We start from the raw sequence: 19,140 nt of genomic DNA, 5'->3' as shown, positions 1-19,140 counted from the left end.
ATGATCTGGTCGCTCTCAACAAGGCTGTGAGGCGGTCTTAGCTTAACCTATGTCTACCTAATCTATATTTTAATCAATTCACGTTTAACAAACTTTTTACACTTTTTTTTTTTATAAAAAAAGTTTACAAAAATAATAATTATAATACCTTATATATGTTATATAGTTAAATATTTGAATTAAAAATAATAATTATATAACCCGATAAAAGAAAAATGAAAACATGATTGAAAGTGAATTAAGTTACGAATTATATTTATAGTAGCCATACATTCCTTTAACAAATATAAACATACTAAATATTAAAAAATGTATCCGAGCATGAGGTCAAAATAAAAAAAGGATAGAAAAATTATTCCAACAAAACGTTAGAAAAACATTAATAAATGTACTTGAAGAAAACATCAAAAAGATTAGAAAAAGTTATTTGAGCAAAACGTCAAAAAAAATGTTAGTGAATATATATATATATATATATATATATATATATATATATATATATATATATATATATATATATATATATATATATATAACATTAAACAATATATTTAAACAAATCATAAAAAAATCTAAATCCTTCAATATATAATTAAATTAAATAAAAACAACAATAAATAATAGAGAAAATTACATAAATGGTCCTTGTGGCAAGAACAAATTACATAAATGGTCCCTATGTAGGAAGGAAAAATATGTCATTTCTCATAGGACTTAACTGAAAAAGTTATCACCCTTAGTTAAAAAGAACATATTTGCAAGATTTTAAAACTACAAGGACCATCTATATAAAGAATTCATCATAAGGACCATAATTGGTCGATTTTGTCAACACAAGGACCATTTATGTAATTTTCTTAGGAAAACCATAAGGACCATTTGTAATTTTGTCTTATTTTTATATAAATACAATCCAAGTGTACTTTCTACAACATACTGTGTATGATATAATATTTTATAAATGTACTAATAAAACAATAATCTATGGTAGTTTTAAATGAATTGCAAATTATATGATTTTATAATAATAAACAACATATTCGGCAATTTGTATAGGATTACTATAAACATGTTTTCATTAAATCTAAATGTAATTTCTTATTAAATTATAAAGATTTCTATAAAAAAAATGTTAGGCATAAAAACAGCAATAAAGTAAGCAAAACAAATAAAAAAGTATATTATTAATTTATGTTATTATTTTCTATTTATGGAAAATGGTATGTGATGTGGGTTTGACCCTACATAGTGAACGGTTGCGATTGAATGAAGGTCGTGATGCTTGGTGGCTAAGAAACTGGCATGGAGCCAAGTGCCAAGGCAAATTATTGGGAGCTACTATTATTGTCTCAATGTACATAAAGTAATAAAAGTGGTTCCCTACTTCCCTTTGGCTTTGGTTCAGGTGAAATTTTGAAAGGGTCCAAACTCCAAAGATATAAAAACAAGTTGTTGGCCGGGTCGGGTCGGATCCAAAATATATAGCTAGTCTAAATCGTAAAACAAGTTCACTACGTAAGTAAGTGAAACCGATGAAAAAAAAATATAGAAAAAGGACTTAAAAGAAAAAGTTATGGGTCCAAATTGGATCATATTAACATTGAAAAAAAAAAAAATCAAATAATACTACTTTTACTAATTTCAACTATGTGATTCACATGACTAATGGCCAAAATTTATTTGTTAAATAAATCTCTATATAACTATATTATTTAAAAAATTAGGTGGGTCAAAGTACTTACCTTTACCAACAATAAACTCGCCACGAAAAATATAGGTAGGTAAGGCTGCCAAAAAAAAAAGTCACAAGACAACTATTCAAGTTCCATTCGAGTTGAATGTTTGTGGAGTTTGTTTAAGTATAACATGAAATAAGCTCTAAACATTTTATTAGTCGAGTTTTATTTTTTTTATTTTCCAACATCTTGACTCGAACTTATATGGAGTTTTTTCAATACTATGTTCAATCTTTTTGGTTAAAGCTTAAATCAAACTTGTTCTATTCGATGTAACTTTCATATGTATTTTAAAGTCATTTAAGTTTAGTTTAACACTATCGAACCAAACTTAAGTTTGTATGATTTTGGCACGGTCATAATCTTAGTGAAACCAACACAAGAAAATGATGACCATTTTTATTTTCACGGTGTGGATACCAATAAAGATGGTCAACATTTTTTTTCTATCACAAGTTTGTACATCAAAGGCTTCAAGAAATCAATTGAGAATTATTATCATGGTTGTATTATTCAGTTACTTCTATGTTTAGGTTGCAAATCTAGTTGCAATTTATCATTCATGAGTGAGAATGTGAATAAATCAATGTTTTAGAAGATTTTCAAACCCTAGAATGATGAAAACAATGTGTTTAGCCGTTAGAATATGGTTTTGATTGATCAACGTGATTTGAATCATTGTTTTAACTTCTAATTTAAGGCGTTCTTTTAATTTATGAAGCGATCAACTCCATTTTTTTTTATTTTGAAAATATAGGCTTGCAACAAGCTTTACTGGAGTTCTAGCTTTAGATTTGATATAACTTGTAATTTAATCTACTAAAACTTCAAATTAAGAATTCTAGTTTAAATCTCCAATAAGGATCATGTTTATTGTATTGAATCATCATTTGAAGCTAGTATGTTATTATTATATGTTAATGTGACTTCTAATGGAATAAATCAATTTTTTAAAACTACAAATCACTATATGTGCATTTATAAAATGAATCAAATGGGATGTTAACTATGGTCCAAAACACAAATTTGAATGTTATAAGACCATTCTAAGACCCCGTTTGATACGCATCTTTCCAGGTTCAAACAGATCTTTCTGGCTGAATGGACCGAAAAGACTGTTTGATTTGCACAAAAGAAAGGGTCTTTCCCGGGAAGATATGTCTTTCCCAAAAAGCCTCAAAATCATATCTTTCTGGCTGAATGGGCTGGAAAGACAATTATACACCAAACCCCGCCTCTTTTTTTTTATTGGATTATTAATTTTTTTAAATAACTTTTTTTAAATTTATTTTTTATTGAATTATTACTTTTTTTCATCATTCAGCACAGTCAATAAGATGTACAATCAAACAGCATGGTTTCTTTCCCAATCAGAAAATTTTCCCAGACAACACTTTACCATACAGCTCTTTCCCAAACAGAAATTATCAAACAGGACCTAACTCATTAGGAGTTAAAAAGGAGGGAGTTAGGATTGATTTGGACATGTTTTGGAAGCCTAAAAATACTTAAACCTCGAAGTGGTATTGTCACGAAATTCCACTCGGCCAAGGAATTACTAGGAAAATTCTATATGGTCGAGTAATCATATGTTAAGAAAATTTTAAACTTTTTCATTGAATGTCCAAAATCATCTATAGTTTCTTCTAATGTTATATCAAATATTAAAATGAGATGTTTAGGATTAACAAAGTTGATTAAGACTTTTAGAATGTAATTAATAATCATTACCTATCCTTAGGTAACAACCAGGCATCCAAACTGTAACATCCCAAAAACCGAGACCAAAATTTTTTGTTTTAATTATATTGCTTATAAAATTTGTTTGAGGAAAACATTGCTGATATCATATGAATTCATAAACCATAGTTACATGTCTCAAAACCATATCATCAAATAGTAATAATGTCAGAGTACAATCCCAGAAATCATAAATGCGGAATCATGTGTGTGCGATGCGTTGCTACCCTGCCGGCTCCTTCCCATTCGACGAAGAGGTACCTGAAACCAAAACTGAAAACCGTAAGCACAAAGCTTAGTGAGTTCCCCCATCATACCACATACCATACAATCATACATACTGTCGGGCAGTTCTGGGGCGCCCGACCTACCTATGTCAAGCCATTATGGGGTGTTGACCTACACATGTCAAGCCATTCTGGGGTACTGACCTACCAGTGTCAGGCCATTCTGGGGTGTCTGCCTACCCACCGGTCTTATCTCAACCAGGCACATCGACTGTTTCACCCCCTATCACTGTCACATAATAACATATCATAATCAAGCTGTCAGACATATCTGGGGTGTCCGACCTACCCTTCGGTCCTAACAACCGAATCGGGAGATTATTCCACCTCCTACTACCACTATCACATATAACATATCATACTGGCACATAAGACACATCAGGTAGTAGAAAACCTAGACAATTATCACAAAGACAATCATCTAAAGACAACTCCTGCTGGTGGGCTGGCATTGTGGTCGTAGACCCACCTCTACTGGAAGGTAACTCACATCGATGTCGTATAGTGTCCTCGGTGTGAAAATCGACTCTTCTCGAATCCTCAATCCCTACACAACATCCTTTCTACATTACCATTTTATACTCATAACCCTTACAAGGGTCACTAGATTCCAAGTCAAAGTCAAGGTCAAAACCCTGGTCAAAGTCAACATCCGGTTGACTAGACTCGCCGAGTTGGTTCACCAACTCGTCGAGTTCCCTCGTCCACGAAAAGTTACAACTTCGTCCTTACTCATTGAGTCTAGCAAGAGCTCAACGAGTTCGCCTTCAACAACACATCAAACCTTCTTCAACTGACTCGCCGAGTTCATCTTCATCCATATGCAGGAGTTCAGTCTATGACTCGTCGAGTTCCCCTTGAACTCGTCGAGTCTGTCTTCATGTGGTTGGGACATTACCTTGAACTCGATGAGTTCCATGATTTCCAGGTCCCTAATGAGCCTAGAAAAATGAGTGTTCTTCTATCTTAGCATCTGGTCCATCAACAGAAGGATTTGATGGGAAATACAACTCAACTCGCTGAGTCCCATGAACAACTCGCCGAGTTCCTCTTTGTCCAAACTATACAGTCGATTTCAGTGGGTCTCAAAGCATTTAAACCATAGATCTGACCTCCTAGGGTCCACAATACACGTAAAGTTACAAACTTTACGTTCATGCATGGGCCATTTAGCTCAAAAGGCCATAAAATAGAGTCTTCAAGATGCATGGGGCTCTCATGGCAGTAAAGTTGGCACCTTTATGCCATGAGAACCCTCCTAGGTTCCAGATCTGAAGTTATTTCTCTACATAATGACCCAAACCCGAAGGTAACTTAGAAATGCCCCAAAATGACAAGATTCAAGCCCTAAAGAGGATCTAACAAATGGAAAGTCAAGGTTGAAGCTTTTTACCTCAAATGAGCTGGAAATGGAACACAACCTCTGGATCTACAAGCTTCAACTTGAACTCCCAAGCTCCTTCTTCCTTCTCAAGCTTCACAACCACCAAAAATGCACAAAATGGCTCAAGAATCACTCAAACAAGGTTAAAGTTTTGATTTAGGGTTTCTCTGAGTTGGGAGGGACGATGGGGCTGGCTTGAGGCAGAATAAGTCGTTTAATTTGTGTGCAAACCCTTAATATTAGGGTTTCATCCAGACAACTCCTACTCGTCGAGTCGGTCCCCCGACTTGTCGAGTAGGTTACTAAACTTCCTGGTCAAAATCGAGTCTACTCAAGGAGTTGGGCCTCCAACTCGCCGAGTTCCAGAGCAAAACATGAAGGTACTTGAATTTAAATACGTACCAGGAACCGAGTGTTACACAAACAACATTGGAAATGGAGTATGGTATTGCAACAAGTTGAAGTGAGTTCATTACCCAAAAATACATATTAATATTCTTATTTATACTATAAGTTTTTGTATATTTGTACTTATATGTGCATCTTTTGTGTGAGGTATTATAAGTAATATATGTGTATTCACAAAAATAATTTTCAATGAGTTTTAGAAACAATGTTAAATTATTATTATTTGAAGAGAATTTTGAGCATGATCATTGCATCCACTTAGAACATGTTAAGACTTGTAAAGTCGTAACACTTGGATTTAGGGTCATCAAGCCTATATTTTTGGAAGGAAATGCTTGTATGATTTAGGGTCATTAAACTAATGTTTTGGCAAGACAATTCTTGTATGATTAGGGGTCACTAAACCTATGTTTTAGCAAGCCAATGCTTGTATAATTTGGGGTTTGCGACCTATGATATTGGTAGCATCCTAGATTGACCTCTATTACATATAATGTTAGATACATCTTATGTGATTCAAATATGATAGGTACATGATCCTAGCATTTGGAGTCCATATATGTAGAGTGTTTTATGTGCTATGTCTAAACGTACTATTTTTCATCCTTATGCAAATGAGGTGTTAGACTTTAAGATTGAATTGGTTGCTTGGAATAGAAGATTATGCATTACATTCTTGATATGTTTGATTTACTCTTGATGTATTATTGATATTTAGCAATGCCCACACTCTAAACCCTTTTTTTTTCCCTAAATGATGATTATTAACTATATTTTGTGATTTGAAAAACATTATAAGAGATTTACCATGGATTTGGATTGACGGCTTATCCAATACATTTAAGAGTTGACCCCATGAATTCTTACTAGGCTTTCCAATCATGTGTAATTTACTCTTTTTGTTATTATCTTTGATTAACATTTATAGGATAACTTCTCATGGTTAAATTGTTTTTGTGCAGGTGTGGTAACATCAACTGGGCAAAGTGTTTGAAATGCAACATTTGTAACAAAAACAAACCTGGTGTCAATGAAGGCGGGTTGATGTATTTTCATGGCTGCTCTATCCCTTAATTTTTAATTTATATATTTTTTTCACAAAAACCATTTATGGAAATTATATGATGTATGCAGAGGAGGACGTGCTGGTGGGTACAAAGAACTTGATAAAGAAGAGCTAGAAGAAACAAAAAGACGCAGGAGGGAAGCTGAAAAAGTAAGATCCGGTTACTTTCTTTAAATTTACACTAATATTTAATATTTTACTGATTTTATTATATATATATATATATATATATATATATATATATATATATATATATATATATATATATATATATATATATATATATATATATATATATATATATATATATATATATATAGAGGAAGCTAAGGTTGGTCAGGTGTTTCCCGGAACTGGATACTGTGAAGCAATGGCAACAACAAATGATAGGGGGTTTAAGGAAGTCGGTAAAAGAGAAATAAGAGGTTGAGTAGTCTGATGAAGAATAACATTAATTAGAGGCAACGAGTTTGTCAACATGCTTTTTGTTTGAAATTCGAGCCTAATTCTCTTTGATATGTCTTCTCTTTTTTCTATTAAATAATTATAACCACGAATAATCTATATAGATTTGTTGTACTAGCTTTTGATGAAATAGATATCTAGATACGTGGTTAACTATGTTGAGACTTTAGATTTATTCTAGACAAAACTTCAAAAATAGTCCCTGTGGTTTTCAAAAATATCAAGTTTAGTCCCTAAGTTCAAAAAACCTCACGGATCATCCCTGTGGTTTCAAAACTTTTAACATTTGGTCCTTCCGGCTAACTCCGTTACCATTTAGCTGTTAAGTCAGGGGCATTTTTGTCATTTCACTCCACAAGGACCATTTATGAGATTTTCAATTACTTTTTTTTAAATAAATAAATAAATAATATTTAATATGCAATGGGTCCCACCCCCCCTCTCTCTCTCTCTCCACAAAGAAACCCACCATTGTATCTGCAACTTCAAATCCAAGTTCTCTTACACACAAAATACACCAAATGAAACCACAATAAACCATAATTTTGAAGATTTCAAATGTAACAACGAATCGACGGTTCATATGAAGTCGATTGCAAGTATTTAGCCCGAAAGATGAAGTCAACATCCCCTGTCCTTCCTTCCTTCCTTCTTCTTCTTATTCAACCACAGTCCATACTCTACAGGCGAGCACTTCCAATGCATTGTGAAGTAATGGGGAAAGGGTATTTCTGGCAACACAACCCTGTCCCTCCTGATTTGTTTGGACTAAAAACCTTCAATTGAGTTGCAGGTTATCTCAAGCATTTCAATCACTTCCAGTGCACTGTGAAAGGGTATTTCCGGCAACACATCCACCTTTCCTGAGAAGACAAAGACTGAAAGTCACGTTTGATAAGTTTGCGCCACTCTATGAAAGGGATTTTAGTTTTACCGCAAAATCGATTTTGAAAGATGACTGAAATCGACATAACCTTACCACAAAATTGATTTTGAAAGATTGACTGAAATCGTACATAACCTTACCACTCTGTGACAGACGACTGAAATCGTATAAAATTGATTTTGAATGAGTGGAGGAACAGGGAACGATGATAGGCTGAGGGGATGCCTAAAAGAAAGATGACTAAAATCGTCGGTGATATTCCTTTCTCAGACACTATTACTGTCGCCACTGCCCATCCATCTACCTTGTTGCTCTGGTAGTTTTTCATGGCATCTTGCATCCATAATTTGAAACACCACTTCACCTTAATCGACTTCATTTGAATGAGGCTTCACCTAAATCTCCTAATCAGTGTTCCACCTGCCCCCATATGAAACATTTCCCTTTGTTGACCACCCATCTACTAATTCATTTGATTATTATCACCTTTATCAGCATATCTCTGAAATCTAGAATCAAACCTAAGAAATCGAGTTTGAGCACTAATACCTCCAACAAAGCGATTAACTATGAGGACTAATCGGTTTGATTACTTTTTAATACTCATCGATTTATCAGATTATCAGTTATGGGCATCATCCTTTTATTTCATATTTATTGTGCTAATGGAAGAAGGTAATCGGTAGAGTTGATTAATTTGTATGATGTCCTGTTTCTGGAAATGAAGAAAATGGGTGGGATGAAACCGAAATAGAGAGAGAGAGAGAGAGAGAGAGAGAGAGGGAGAGTGAGAGAGAGAGAGAGAGTGTGTGTGTGTGTGTGGGATCCATTGCATATTAAATATTATTTATTTATTTATTTAAAAAAAAGTAATTGAAAACCTCATAAATGGTCCCTGTGGAGTGAAATGACAAAAATGCCCCTGACTTAACGGCTAAATGGTAACGGAGTTAGCCGGAAGGACCAAATGTTAAAAGTTTTGAAACCACAGGGACGATCCGTAAGGTTTTTTGAACTTAGGTACTAAACTTGATATTTTTGAAAACCAGAGGGACTATTTTTGAAGTTTTGTCTTTTTTCTAATTAATATTAGGCTCTAAAAATCTCAAGCAATGAATCTTTTTTAGGCCGGAGGGAGTGGTGCCACCGAAACCGCACTCCCTCCCGGACCACATAAGCGCGATGTTATTTTTTACCATACAAATGTGATTTCTTGCCACACCAAGAGAGTGGTGCCACACTTTTATTTTCTTTCTTTTTATTTTTTTGTTTTTTTTAACTATTTTAATTTAATAAAACTTTTTTTTTAACTATTTTAATTTAATAAAACTTCTATTTTAATAAAAAAAACATTATTTTTCATTACTTGAAAATTAAAAAAAAAACATTACATTGCATTACCAAAAAAAAAACACAAAAACCACACACATGACATTTAAATAATCCTAGAAACTTAAAAAATACAAATAAAATAACTAAAACAAACTACATAAAGTCGTTCTCGAGAACTTGTCTTCGGGGTCATTCGGCGGATCCAAATTAAGGTTAATGTTTTGAACCTCGTAAACGTGTTCCACCAAGTCATTGCGAAGATTGTGAAATGTTTCAGTGCATCGTATCTCTGCTCTTCTGTTCATATACTCTGCGCCACCAATTTCTATTGGTTGTGTCTCTGGTAGAGTTTCTTCCTCGTCAAACGCACATATCGCTCTTCCTTCGTCTTCAATAATCATGTTATGCAATATGAGACATGTATACATGATTTCTTGAAGTTTTTCCTTGCCTAAATAAGTTGCTGGTTTTTTCAATATGAACCACCATTTCTTCAGAGCTCCAAAAGCACGCGCAACATCCTTCCTAGCTCTTTCTTGAGCTCTCTTGAATTTCTTTCGTCTAGAACCATGTGGACACGTAAATGATTTAACAAACACATCATACTCGTGATAGATTCCATCGACCAGATAATAACCGTACTTATATGGCGTTCCACGTACTTGAAAAGAAGAATCTGGTGCAGATCTATCGTATATGTTGTTAAATATTGGTGAACGATTAAGAACGTTGATGTCGTTAATCGAACCAGGAGAACCAGAAAAAGCATGCAAAATCCACATATCTTGTGATGCAACTGCTTCAAGTATGACCGTTGGGTGACTATGATCACCTCGGGTAAATTATCGATGATATGATGTAGGGAAATTTTCCCATGCCCAATGGAGACAATCTAAGCTTCCTAGCATTCCAGGAAACCCATGCACACTAGCATGATGAGCTTGCAATTGCAAGATGTCATTACGTGTAGACTTACGTAAATATTTTGGACCATAAAACTGAATCACGGTTTTGCAGAAAAAATGGAGACCGTCTCGTGCGATCCTAGCAGACATCCTAAAACTTTCGTCTAACGCATTAGGCGGAATGTCATATGCTAACTAACGAAGTGTGACCGTGCATTTTTGTAAGGGAGTGAAACCGGGTGTACCTCTAGCATCGTAGCGTTGTTGAAAAAACTGCACTCCCTCGTTACGAAAATCAAAAGTGACATTCTGAAGCGCCTACGAAATAATACCCTTGATAAATGACATTCTCTGCAAAATAGTCTTGCACCAAACGTTAGTTGGCTTCTTCACGATTTCTGCAAATATATCTTCGTGTTCTCCGTTGAGAACTTGCAGCTGCATTGTTACATACACCATTGTATGTTTGTTTCGCCATTTGAACACACGCAATAGCGGTATCAAAAATAGTCTGAAATTCTTCAGAAGATGAAGATGACATTTTTGAGAGAGTGGTGATTTTAAATTATTTTTTTTTGAAAGAGAGGAGATTGTGTTGTGAAAAACAAATGAAATTGATATGTATATATATAAGAAAGAAAAAACAAAAAAGAAAAAAAAAATTAATTACACAACAACTCATTCAACAGTCAATACACCCATCAACCAATCACCAAACACGGCACTAAAGGACCGCACTGCGGCCAAAACCGCGCAATACCGCGGTCTGGGGACAGTGTGCGAGGTCCAGGTGGCACAAACCGCGGTTCCAGACCGTAGCCACACCGTATACCTTACTAGCACCATAGTAACCTGGTCATGTTATTAACTTTCTACAAAATGATGCCTTCACATGTTCATGTTCGCGTAACAACAATACATGAGAGAGTACTATTATTGAAAAATTGGATCTTTAAGATGATGACAAAAAAATATGTTCATAGTGGAAATTGTAGATCTATCATCCACTTTTGATTTTTTTATTTTTTTATTTTTTTTTTATTTTATTGTTTTAAATGCATCGATTTTTTTAAACGTCATGGTTCGCCTACTAATTAGAGTTAATTATTAACAAACAAAAACTATGTGCACTTACACAACATTTGTGGGCTCTTATTCTCCATTTCAGCCTTTCATCAGACCTGATTGCTCAAGAAATATGGCAAAGTGCCATGCCAACCAGGCAACCATTAACAATCATGACACATTTTGGGCTTTGAAGTGTGACCCAATTTGATTAAAATGACATGTTCGCCTAATGTGTTAGCTTTTGTGAGAGGTGTTTCTGTTTGTTGTTTTGGTAGACTTTGTATTTGATTACAATTATGTTTTTCTATATATAATGTAATGTTTTTTAACTGCAAATGGCAGATTATGAGTCAATGTCCAAATTACTTTATATCCAATCTAAGAGTAACGGATCATACCTGTAATATAAAATATACATATTAATTTTTAATTACTGTTTGATAAATTTCCAAACATAAAATGAAACTAGATTCGAATATTTAAATTTTATTAGCTTTAATTGATATTGTAAAATAATATTGTATGAAAATATTTTATAAACCTCTGTTTATATGGATCATATGTGGAAGAGAATATATACACATAAAAGGTATATGGGCCAAATGCTAACTAGATATTTGCTAACATATTACCATGTTATACAATATATACTCACACATAATTCTTACCATGAATTTGAGCAGTAATAGAATGAAAAGAATCATCTTTGAAAACCATATTATCAAGAATCTAAGAAACAAATAGAATATCAAACACCAACAACAAATGCGTGAATCAATTACCAAAAGAAAAAACATACACAACAAATAAAAAAAATATGGATCCGAGTTTTCTTTGATACCATGAAAGATTGATAGCCAAATAGACAAAGACGATCATAATTTTATCATTAATTCAAAGTATGACTACAATAAAAATAAATGACTAAAAATAATAAAATAATTAAGGTTAACTAAAAGTTAAAAAAATCCAATATAAATGGTTAAACCCCGCATATACGCTAATAGGAAGTCAATTTCATATCGCGCAAGCCGCAAGCCGCAAGAAGCTTCTGTATTTTATCAACACAATGCCTAAAATTATAAATAATTTTGTAATAAATAAATAAAATTTCTATAAATAACTTCTATACAAACTATGATTTAAAATTGTTGTACCAGATCTAACCTGTTTAATTAATTCGATTTAGAAGCTGTTATACATTTGAATACATTTTGGATGATTCTTGACCATTTTCATTTTAATTACTTTTAAATTATACTCCTCATACAATTTCTATATAAACTATAACTATATCGTTCAGTTCACCTATAAGTAGATAGATGTTGCTATCTTTTGCCATTTTTGCTATTCTTTTAAGGTTAATGTCATTCAGCCCAAAAAAAAAACTATCTTGATGTGGTTTAACTAGTCTCTAATGTTTATTTTTCTGGTTTTTGAGGGGTATAAAGTCAATTTTTATGAGCTTTAAAATGTCCGTTTATTAAAACTGAAGTGGTAACCCCGGGTTACCGTTGGCACGTAGGATTATTATGAACTAGGCGTATGCCCGCGCGTTGCGCAGAAACATCTATATAGCTGAAATATTACCAATATATGTTTTTTTAAATATAACAATTATGTGGTTATTAAATTTGATATAATAATTTGTATACTAAATTGATATAATATATTGATTAATTCGAATTATATGATAATATATACATCTATTAAAACCGCATAATCTCAATATTTTGAATGACCTCTACCTGTGGATTATTCATGAATAAAATTAAATATAATATATGGTTTAATGTTATTTATAGTTGTTGTTATTGCTAATTATTTTTTTTTTAAATTTATTTGATTAACGTTTTAATTTCTATCATTGTAATTATTTAAAACATCAAACAATTTTTTTTAAAGGTAACAATATAATCATTTATATAGAGTTATTTTTAACTATTGTTATTGTAAGTTATTTTAAACTACTTATTTGAAAACTTTTAACGATTATAAGAATATCTTTAGAAAATATTTTAGTTAAATTGATACTACAGTTTAGTTTTTGCATTTAGCACTACAATTTTTCATGTTTTACTATTCACAAAATATTCTTGGAGTTTTTAAGTGGAACTGAAATTTATATTGAAGTTGACTTTGTAATGTTATATTTAAATTAACAATTTAAGTATTTTGTCCAAACTGTTCAAAAGTTGTAGCTTTAAATTGAGAATGGTTTACATACAACAACATATTAAATCTAATAAATTAAGTATAATATGTTAAAAGTTAAAGAAAAAACTTTCTAAGTAGAAGTAAATAGATTATTTTAATATTGAAATTTAGTTTATTTATGATTATACTTTAGGTTTGATACTTATTTAACTTTATTAGCCAACTTATAATCATTATTAGAAAGACACTACAATTTATCACTTTTAACTATTTACAAAATATTCTTTAGGTTGGTTAAGTTGAACTAAAATTTATATTTAAGTTGATCTTGTAAGGTTATATTTAAAATAATAATTTAAGTGTTTTATACAAATTGTTCAAAAGTTGTAGCTTTAAAATGATAATGGTTTACATACAACAACATATTAGACATAATAAATTAAGTATAATATGTTAAATGTTAAAAAAGTAACTTTATAAGTAGAAGAAAATATATTTTTTTAATATTGAAATTTAGTTTATATATGATTACACTTTAGGTTTTATATTTATTTAAGCTTATTAACCAACTTATAATCATTATTAGAAAGAAATTAAAAAGTCATGAGAGTTTCAAATGAATGTGGTTAAAGAAAAAATGAATGGGAGTTTCAAATGCATGAGATTCAAGAAAAAATGCTAGCTTTATAAGTATATAATGATAATGATATGCACAACATTCACCCAAGTCAAATATTCTTTCTTCGTTAACTAATCACTAATTCGTACAACTCACAAATTCAATCCATCAAATAAGAAACAAAAACAAACACCTAGACATCATCTTAAATCCTTGTATGATAATTTGGGAATTTTGCACTCATCATCGAGAAATCGAGTGCCAAGATTTAAGGGGTGAAATCTTCGACACCTAAAAGAATTTAAGGCCAATAATGATGACCTGGAACATGTAATCCCTTCCATTTGAATCTATTACCATGTTAATTTGCTTTTACTTCCTTGATTGAGTCACTTATGTAAACATGAAAACGCCCATTTTCAACCTTCATTTTCTTATGCCTGAGAATTCTCCTTGCTTACTTCCTCTTACCATTCATTCCAAACAACAAGAATTGCTTCATTATGCACCACCATGGGCCTCCTTCCCTATCTCAAAATCGCCCACCACCACCTAGATCTTCTTTAACCACACTTCTAGGGAATCGATGACGTTTATGAAAAGTACAACATTCTCCTGATCGATCAAACACCAAAAGATCGTTATACCCTACAAAAGATATCACACTACCTTTGCCGCCTCCTTCGTGTTGAATTTCAAACATGATATTAAAAAATCTGATAATTAGTATTATGAACTAATCCTGAATTATTTAAAATAGAGAAACAAACGAATGGACATTTAATATTTATGATTAAATATCCAAACATTTTCAAAAATAACCAACGATTAATATATATGATCAAACGTTGATATGTTGCGAAAATAATAAATCCAATTATATTATTATTGTTACCAAGTTTCGTCCAAAATCAGATTGATTATTCACGATCAGATCTAATTATAAGAAAGGAGTAAAAGTAGGTTGTCATGCTATTGGACGGAAGTAAATGCGAGACAATAAAGTAAAACCAACATGTTGACGACTGATCTTGATTGAATATAAAACTACATGGATCAAACTCCTGACCTTAAAGGGTTTTACTTCACTTCTAGGTTGTAAGCAAGAGAGTAAAACCCTAGAATTTAATGTGGATTTATCTGTTTTCCAACAACAATGGAAAACGATAAAATCAAAGTAAATACTCAGAAACTAGGAAGATACCGCTAAGAGAGAGAGAGAGAGAGAGAGAGAGAGAGAGAGAGAGCGCAGTAATTCTTCAAGCAGAAGATACGACTCCTAGAGAGTTGTATTTATAGGTTTCGAAACCTAAGAAGGCAACAAAAAACCCTCATAGGAGGGCCCGTAGAAAACCTAAGGCAACGACTTGCTCTCCAAGCAAACCGTTTGTGGGTGTTCCAGAATATTCTGAACGAACCGGAATCGGTTCGACTTGATTGATCCCGAACCTGCTAAAAATATAAGATCATTAGCTCCCATCGACCGATGCGCCATGCGAAGATCCAAGTGTGCCTAAATCACGCCATTTCACGCACTCGCGACGTCGATAAGTGCTAGGCTAGGCAAGGTGTGCGTGTGTGGGCTTGGCCCATACCTTGACCCACTAAAAGCCGTTGAAGGCCTATCAAGAAAAAAAGCATTATAACCCCACTAAATGTTTCTTCCCCTACCAATGTGGGATAATGAAATCTAGCTAACTTGCTTATTCCAATAAAATTTCCAACAATCCCCCACCAAGGTGGAAAGTTTCTTTTCACTCAGACAAATGATGTCACTTGGGTGTCACGAAGATTAAACCATAGTTTAATGAGGAAAAATAAAAAGAGACCAAATTAATGGTATCCTTATAGGGTTAAACGATGAACCTTGTTATTGGATTATGTGTCCAAACCCATAACTATAATTGGTATGTACTTGACCCGATAGTAGCATGGTCCTTTTGGGTTGCCTTCACCGGAGCAATTTGATAGGATGGACTTTTGAGAAAGAGCTTATTTGTGATTTATTAATATATTATAAGTATAATATATTAATTGAGAAATCATATTATTCAATTATTATTGATCAAGAATTAATTTGAAATTAATTTAGTGATCAAAAGAGACTGATTAAATTTACGGAGACTGATTAAGTTAATCAATAATACTTATAGTTTAAGCCAATGATCCATGGTTGATTAGGGATGGGCAAAACCTATGTGATATTCCATGAAGGTTTAACCCATAGGGCCTAAGAAATATGAAGGGTCGTGGTGAATTAGGGTTCGCATAGATGAAACCCTAGTCTTTGCCACACTAAAAAAGCAACCCTTAACCCCTAAAGTCGGCCTATGCATTCTAAAGAAGAACCATAACCGATTTTGGTGCTACCTAGCCTCTTCTCATAAGCCTTCTCTTGCATTTGGTGTTTGTGACACATTAGAAGCATCACACTTGAGGTTCAAAAGCTTTTAAAGGCCAAGAAGTACAAGCTACACTAAGAGGTATTCATCTAACTTGATTTTATGTTGTATATCTTCAGTTGCATGCTAGTTAGGGTGTATGCTTTGGAAAATTGAAATTGCGTGTATAATTAGAGAAAACTTAGATTCGAAGCATCTAGGGTTGCATGTGCACCATAGGAGTGTTATTGTGCTAAAAAACCAACAGTGGTATTAGAGCTCAGGATTGTTTTCTATTACATTGATGCAATTGTGTTATTTTCAAAGCTAAAAATTGCAATTCTTGTAACGTCTGTGGATCCGGGCTAGTCAATTTAGAGACGATAAACATCAAAAATGACTTTTTGATGGTAGATTGTTTAGAAGGTTTAATCTTAACTAAGTTATAGTATATGCTACAAGGATTTTGTACATATAAAGAACGCCGAAATCCGAGTTATAACGAAGAAGTTATGATATGTCGAAGTTTCACGACAGAACCGACACGACACAGCACGACGTAAATAATGAATTTACGTTAGAGCGATATTTGGCCTTAGCGATCTAAATGAAAGTCGTAGAATACGTTAAACTGAGAGCGTGCATAAAAAAAACGTCTAAATCCGACTTCGTATGAGGAAGTTATGATTTTTCGAAGTTTCAGCATTAACAGTATGCAACCCGAAGTTCGAATATGAGATCGAGTGATTTCTATCCGAAACGATCTAAATGAGAATCAAAGATCTCATCGATAGTAGTCCAACGGTAAAAAGACATACGAAAATGGACGTCAGATGAAGAAGTTATGGATTTCTAACGGAGTTTTCCTGTCCCGGCCTACTAAAAATAATATAATAAAAATATATAATAAAAATAAAGTCAAAATTAGCCGAAGAAGTCTAAATGAGAATTGTAGAGCATAATCTCACCTACGCGTGGATATAAAGAACGTCGAAAATGGAGTTCGTATGCGAAAGTTATGAATTTATGAAGTTCAGGACGCGAAACCCCAAAACTGTCAGAGTTCATGACGTGAATACAGTGTTCACGGCGTGAACTCAGTATTTATGACTTCTGGAGCCTGACAGACGCAAGTTCCAATGACGCACCTAATGACTATTGAACTCACGACGTGAATATTTGAGATTCACGACTTGAATCCAGAAAAATGGCTCTATAAATAGAATTCAAGGGGCAACCGAGTTTGGTTGCTCAATCTTTTCTCTCCCACTCCCGATACCCTCTCTAAGCCCTATTTTAACCCCCCAATCCTCGGTATCATCCCAAGACCTGAAGCAAGTACCGCAGCCCGAAGATCCCGAGAAGAAAAGAGTTTCCGAGCCGAAGCTCTGCCCGCGAGAAGCCCGGTGTGCGAAGTGATCCTGGTTTCACCGAAGAAGTACTACTCTTAGAGCCGTTGTGTTGTCCGATCATCTTCTGATCAAGTGAGTGTATAGTCCCTTTCATAAACACGATTTTAATACAAGTATTGTTTGAATATATTAAGTATATGTTTGGAGTGAGTGTGTAGTTACTTTCTTCTAACACATAAATATGAAGTATTTGCTATGAAATACGTGCTATGTGTTTATATATTGTTGTTTATTTGAGATGAGTGTGGTATGGATGTTTTATATAGTTTTTAAATGAGTTAAATTGTATATGTATTTATATCTACAAATATGTTGGGTAGAACATGGGTAGATGATATAGTTGGTGTGTGATGAAAGATGGTATGAAAGAACCTTGGCAACTATTGTCTTAGTGCCTAATAAAGAACCATGGACGCTATTGTCTTAGTGCCTAACAAAGAACCCTGGCAACAATTGTCTTAGTTCCTAATAAAGAATCCTGGTAGCTATTGTCTTAGTGCCTAACAAAGAACCTTGGTAGCTATGGATTTAGTATCGTATTGTATAAACCTTGGTGACTATGAAGTTAGCGCCTATTGTATAAACCTTGGTGACTATGTAGTTAGAACCTATTGTATAAACCTTGGTGACTATGGAGTTAGCGCCTATTGTATAAACCTTGGTGACTATGGAGTTAGCGCCTGTTAAAGTGAACCTTGGTGACTATGGAGTTAGCGCCTGTTAAAGTGAACCTTGGTGACTATGGAGTTAGCGCCTGTTAAAGTGAACCTTGGTGACTATGGAGTTAGCGCCTGTTAAACTGAACCTTGGCGACTATGGAGTTAGCGCCTGTTAAGTGAACCTTGGTGACTATGGAGTTAGCGCCTGATAGCTATCAATTTAGTGCCTGATAGATAAACTTTGGCAGCAATTGACTTCGTGCCAATTCGTTAGGTCAATCCTTAGGAACGAATGAATAAAGGATAGTTAATTCTTAGGGTAAAACCTTAAGAAATAAAGAAGATAATGGGGGTGGGTAATTGGGTTGATTGTTAAATATAATAATTATATTATTGTGGGTTGAAAACCCTATATGCTCACCAGACTCCCAAGCCTGACCCACTCAGTTTTCTTTGCATTACACGTAATGACACAAGAGTATAAGTTGGTGGACTTGACGAGAGATTTTGGATTATAGATCAGTAGTTATAAATAACTGTTGTAAGGTCTATTTTATACTATTTATGCTTTTGGTCTGTATCGGAACATGACATCTCGAGATTTTGTTATTTACTGAAAATACACTTCTTCAAGA

The 19,140-nt window shown here is 33.4% G+C and overlaps 1 protein-coding gene across 1 annotated transcript; it reads right to left on the bottom strand.

The window, feature by feature from the left end:
* Positions 1–9,447: 9,447 nt before the first annotated feature.
* Positions 9,448–10,086, bottom strand: LOC111888166 (uncharacterized). Its single transcript, XM_023884294.1, has one exon. The coding sequence runs from the start codon at positions 10,084–10,086 to the stop codon at positions 9,448–9,450; it is 639 nt and encodes a 212-aa protein (XP_023740062.1).
* Positions 10,087–19,140: the final 9,054 nt, after the last annotated feature.

Source organism: Lactuca sativa, chromosome 9 (genome assembly GCF_002870075.4).
Source record: "Lactuca sativa cultivar Salinas chromosome 9, Lsat_Salinas_v11, whole genome shotgun sequence".
NCBI lineage: Eukaryota > Viridiplantae > Streptophyta > Magnoliopsida > Asterales > Asteraceae > Lactuca > Lactuca sativa.
The sequence above is the reverse complement of the archived record's forward strand: the minus strand, read 5'-3'. Positions and strand labels throughout refer to the sequence as shown.

Bases quoted from the DNA above. Each gene is read 5' to 3' on its own strand.
- LOC111888166 (XM_023884294.1), bottom strand. From the start codon at position 10,086: ATGTGGATTTTGCATGCTTTTTCTGGTTCTCCTGGTTCGATTAACGAC.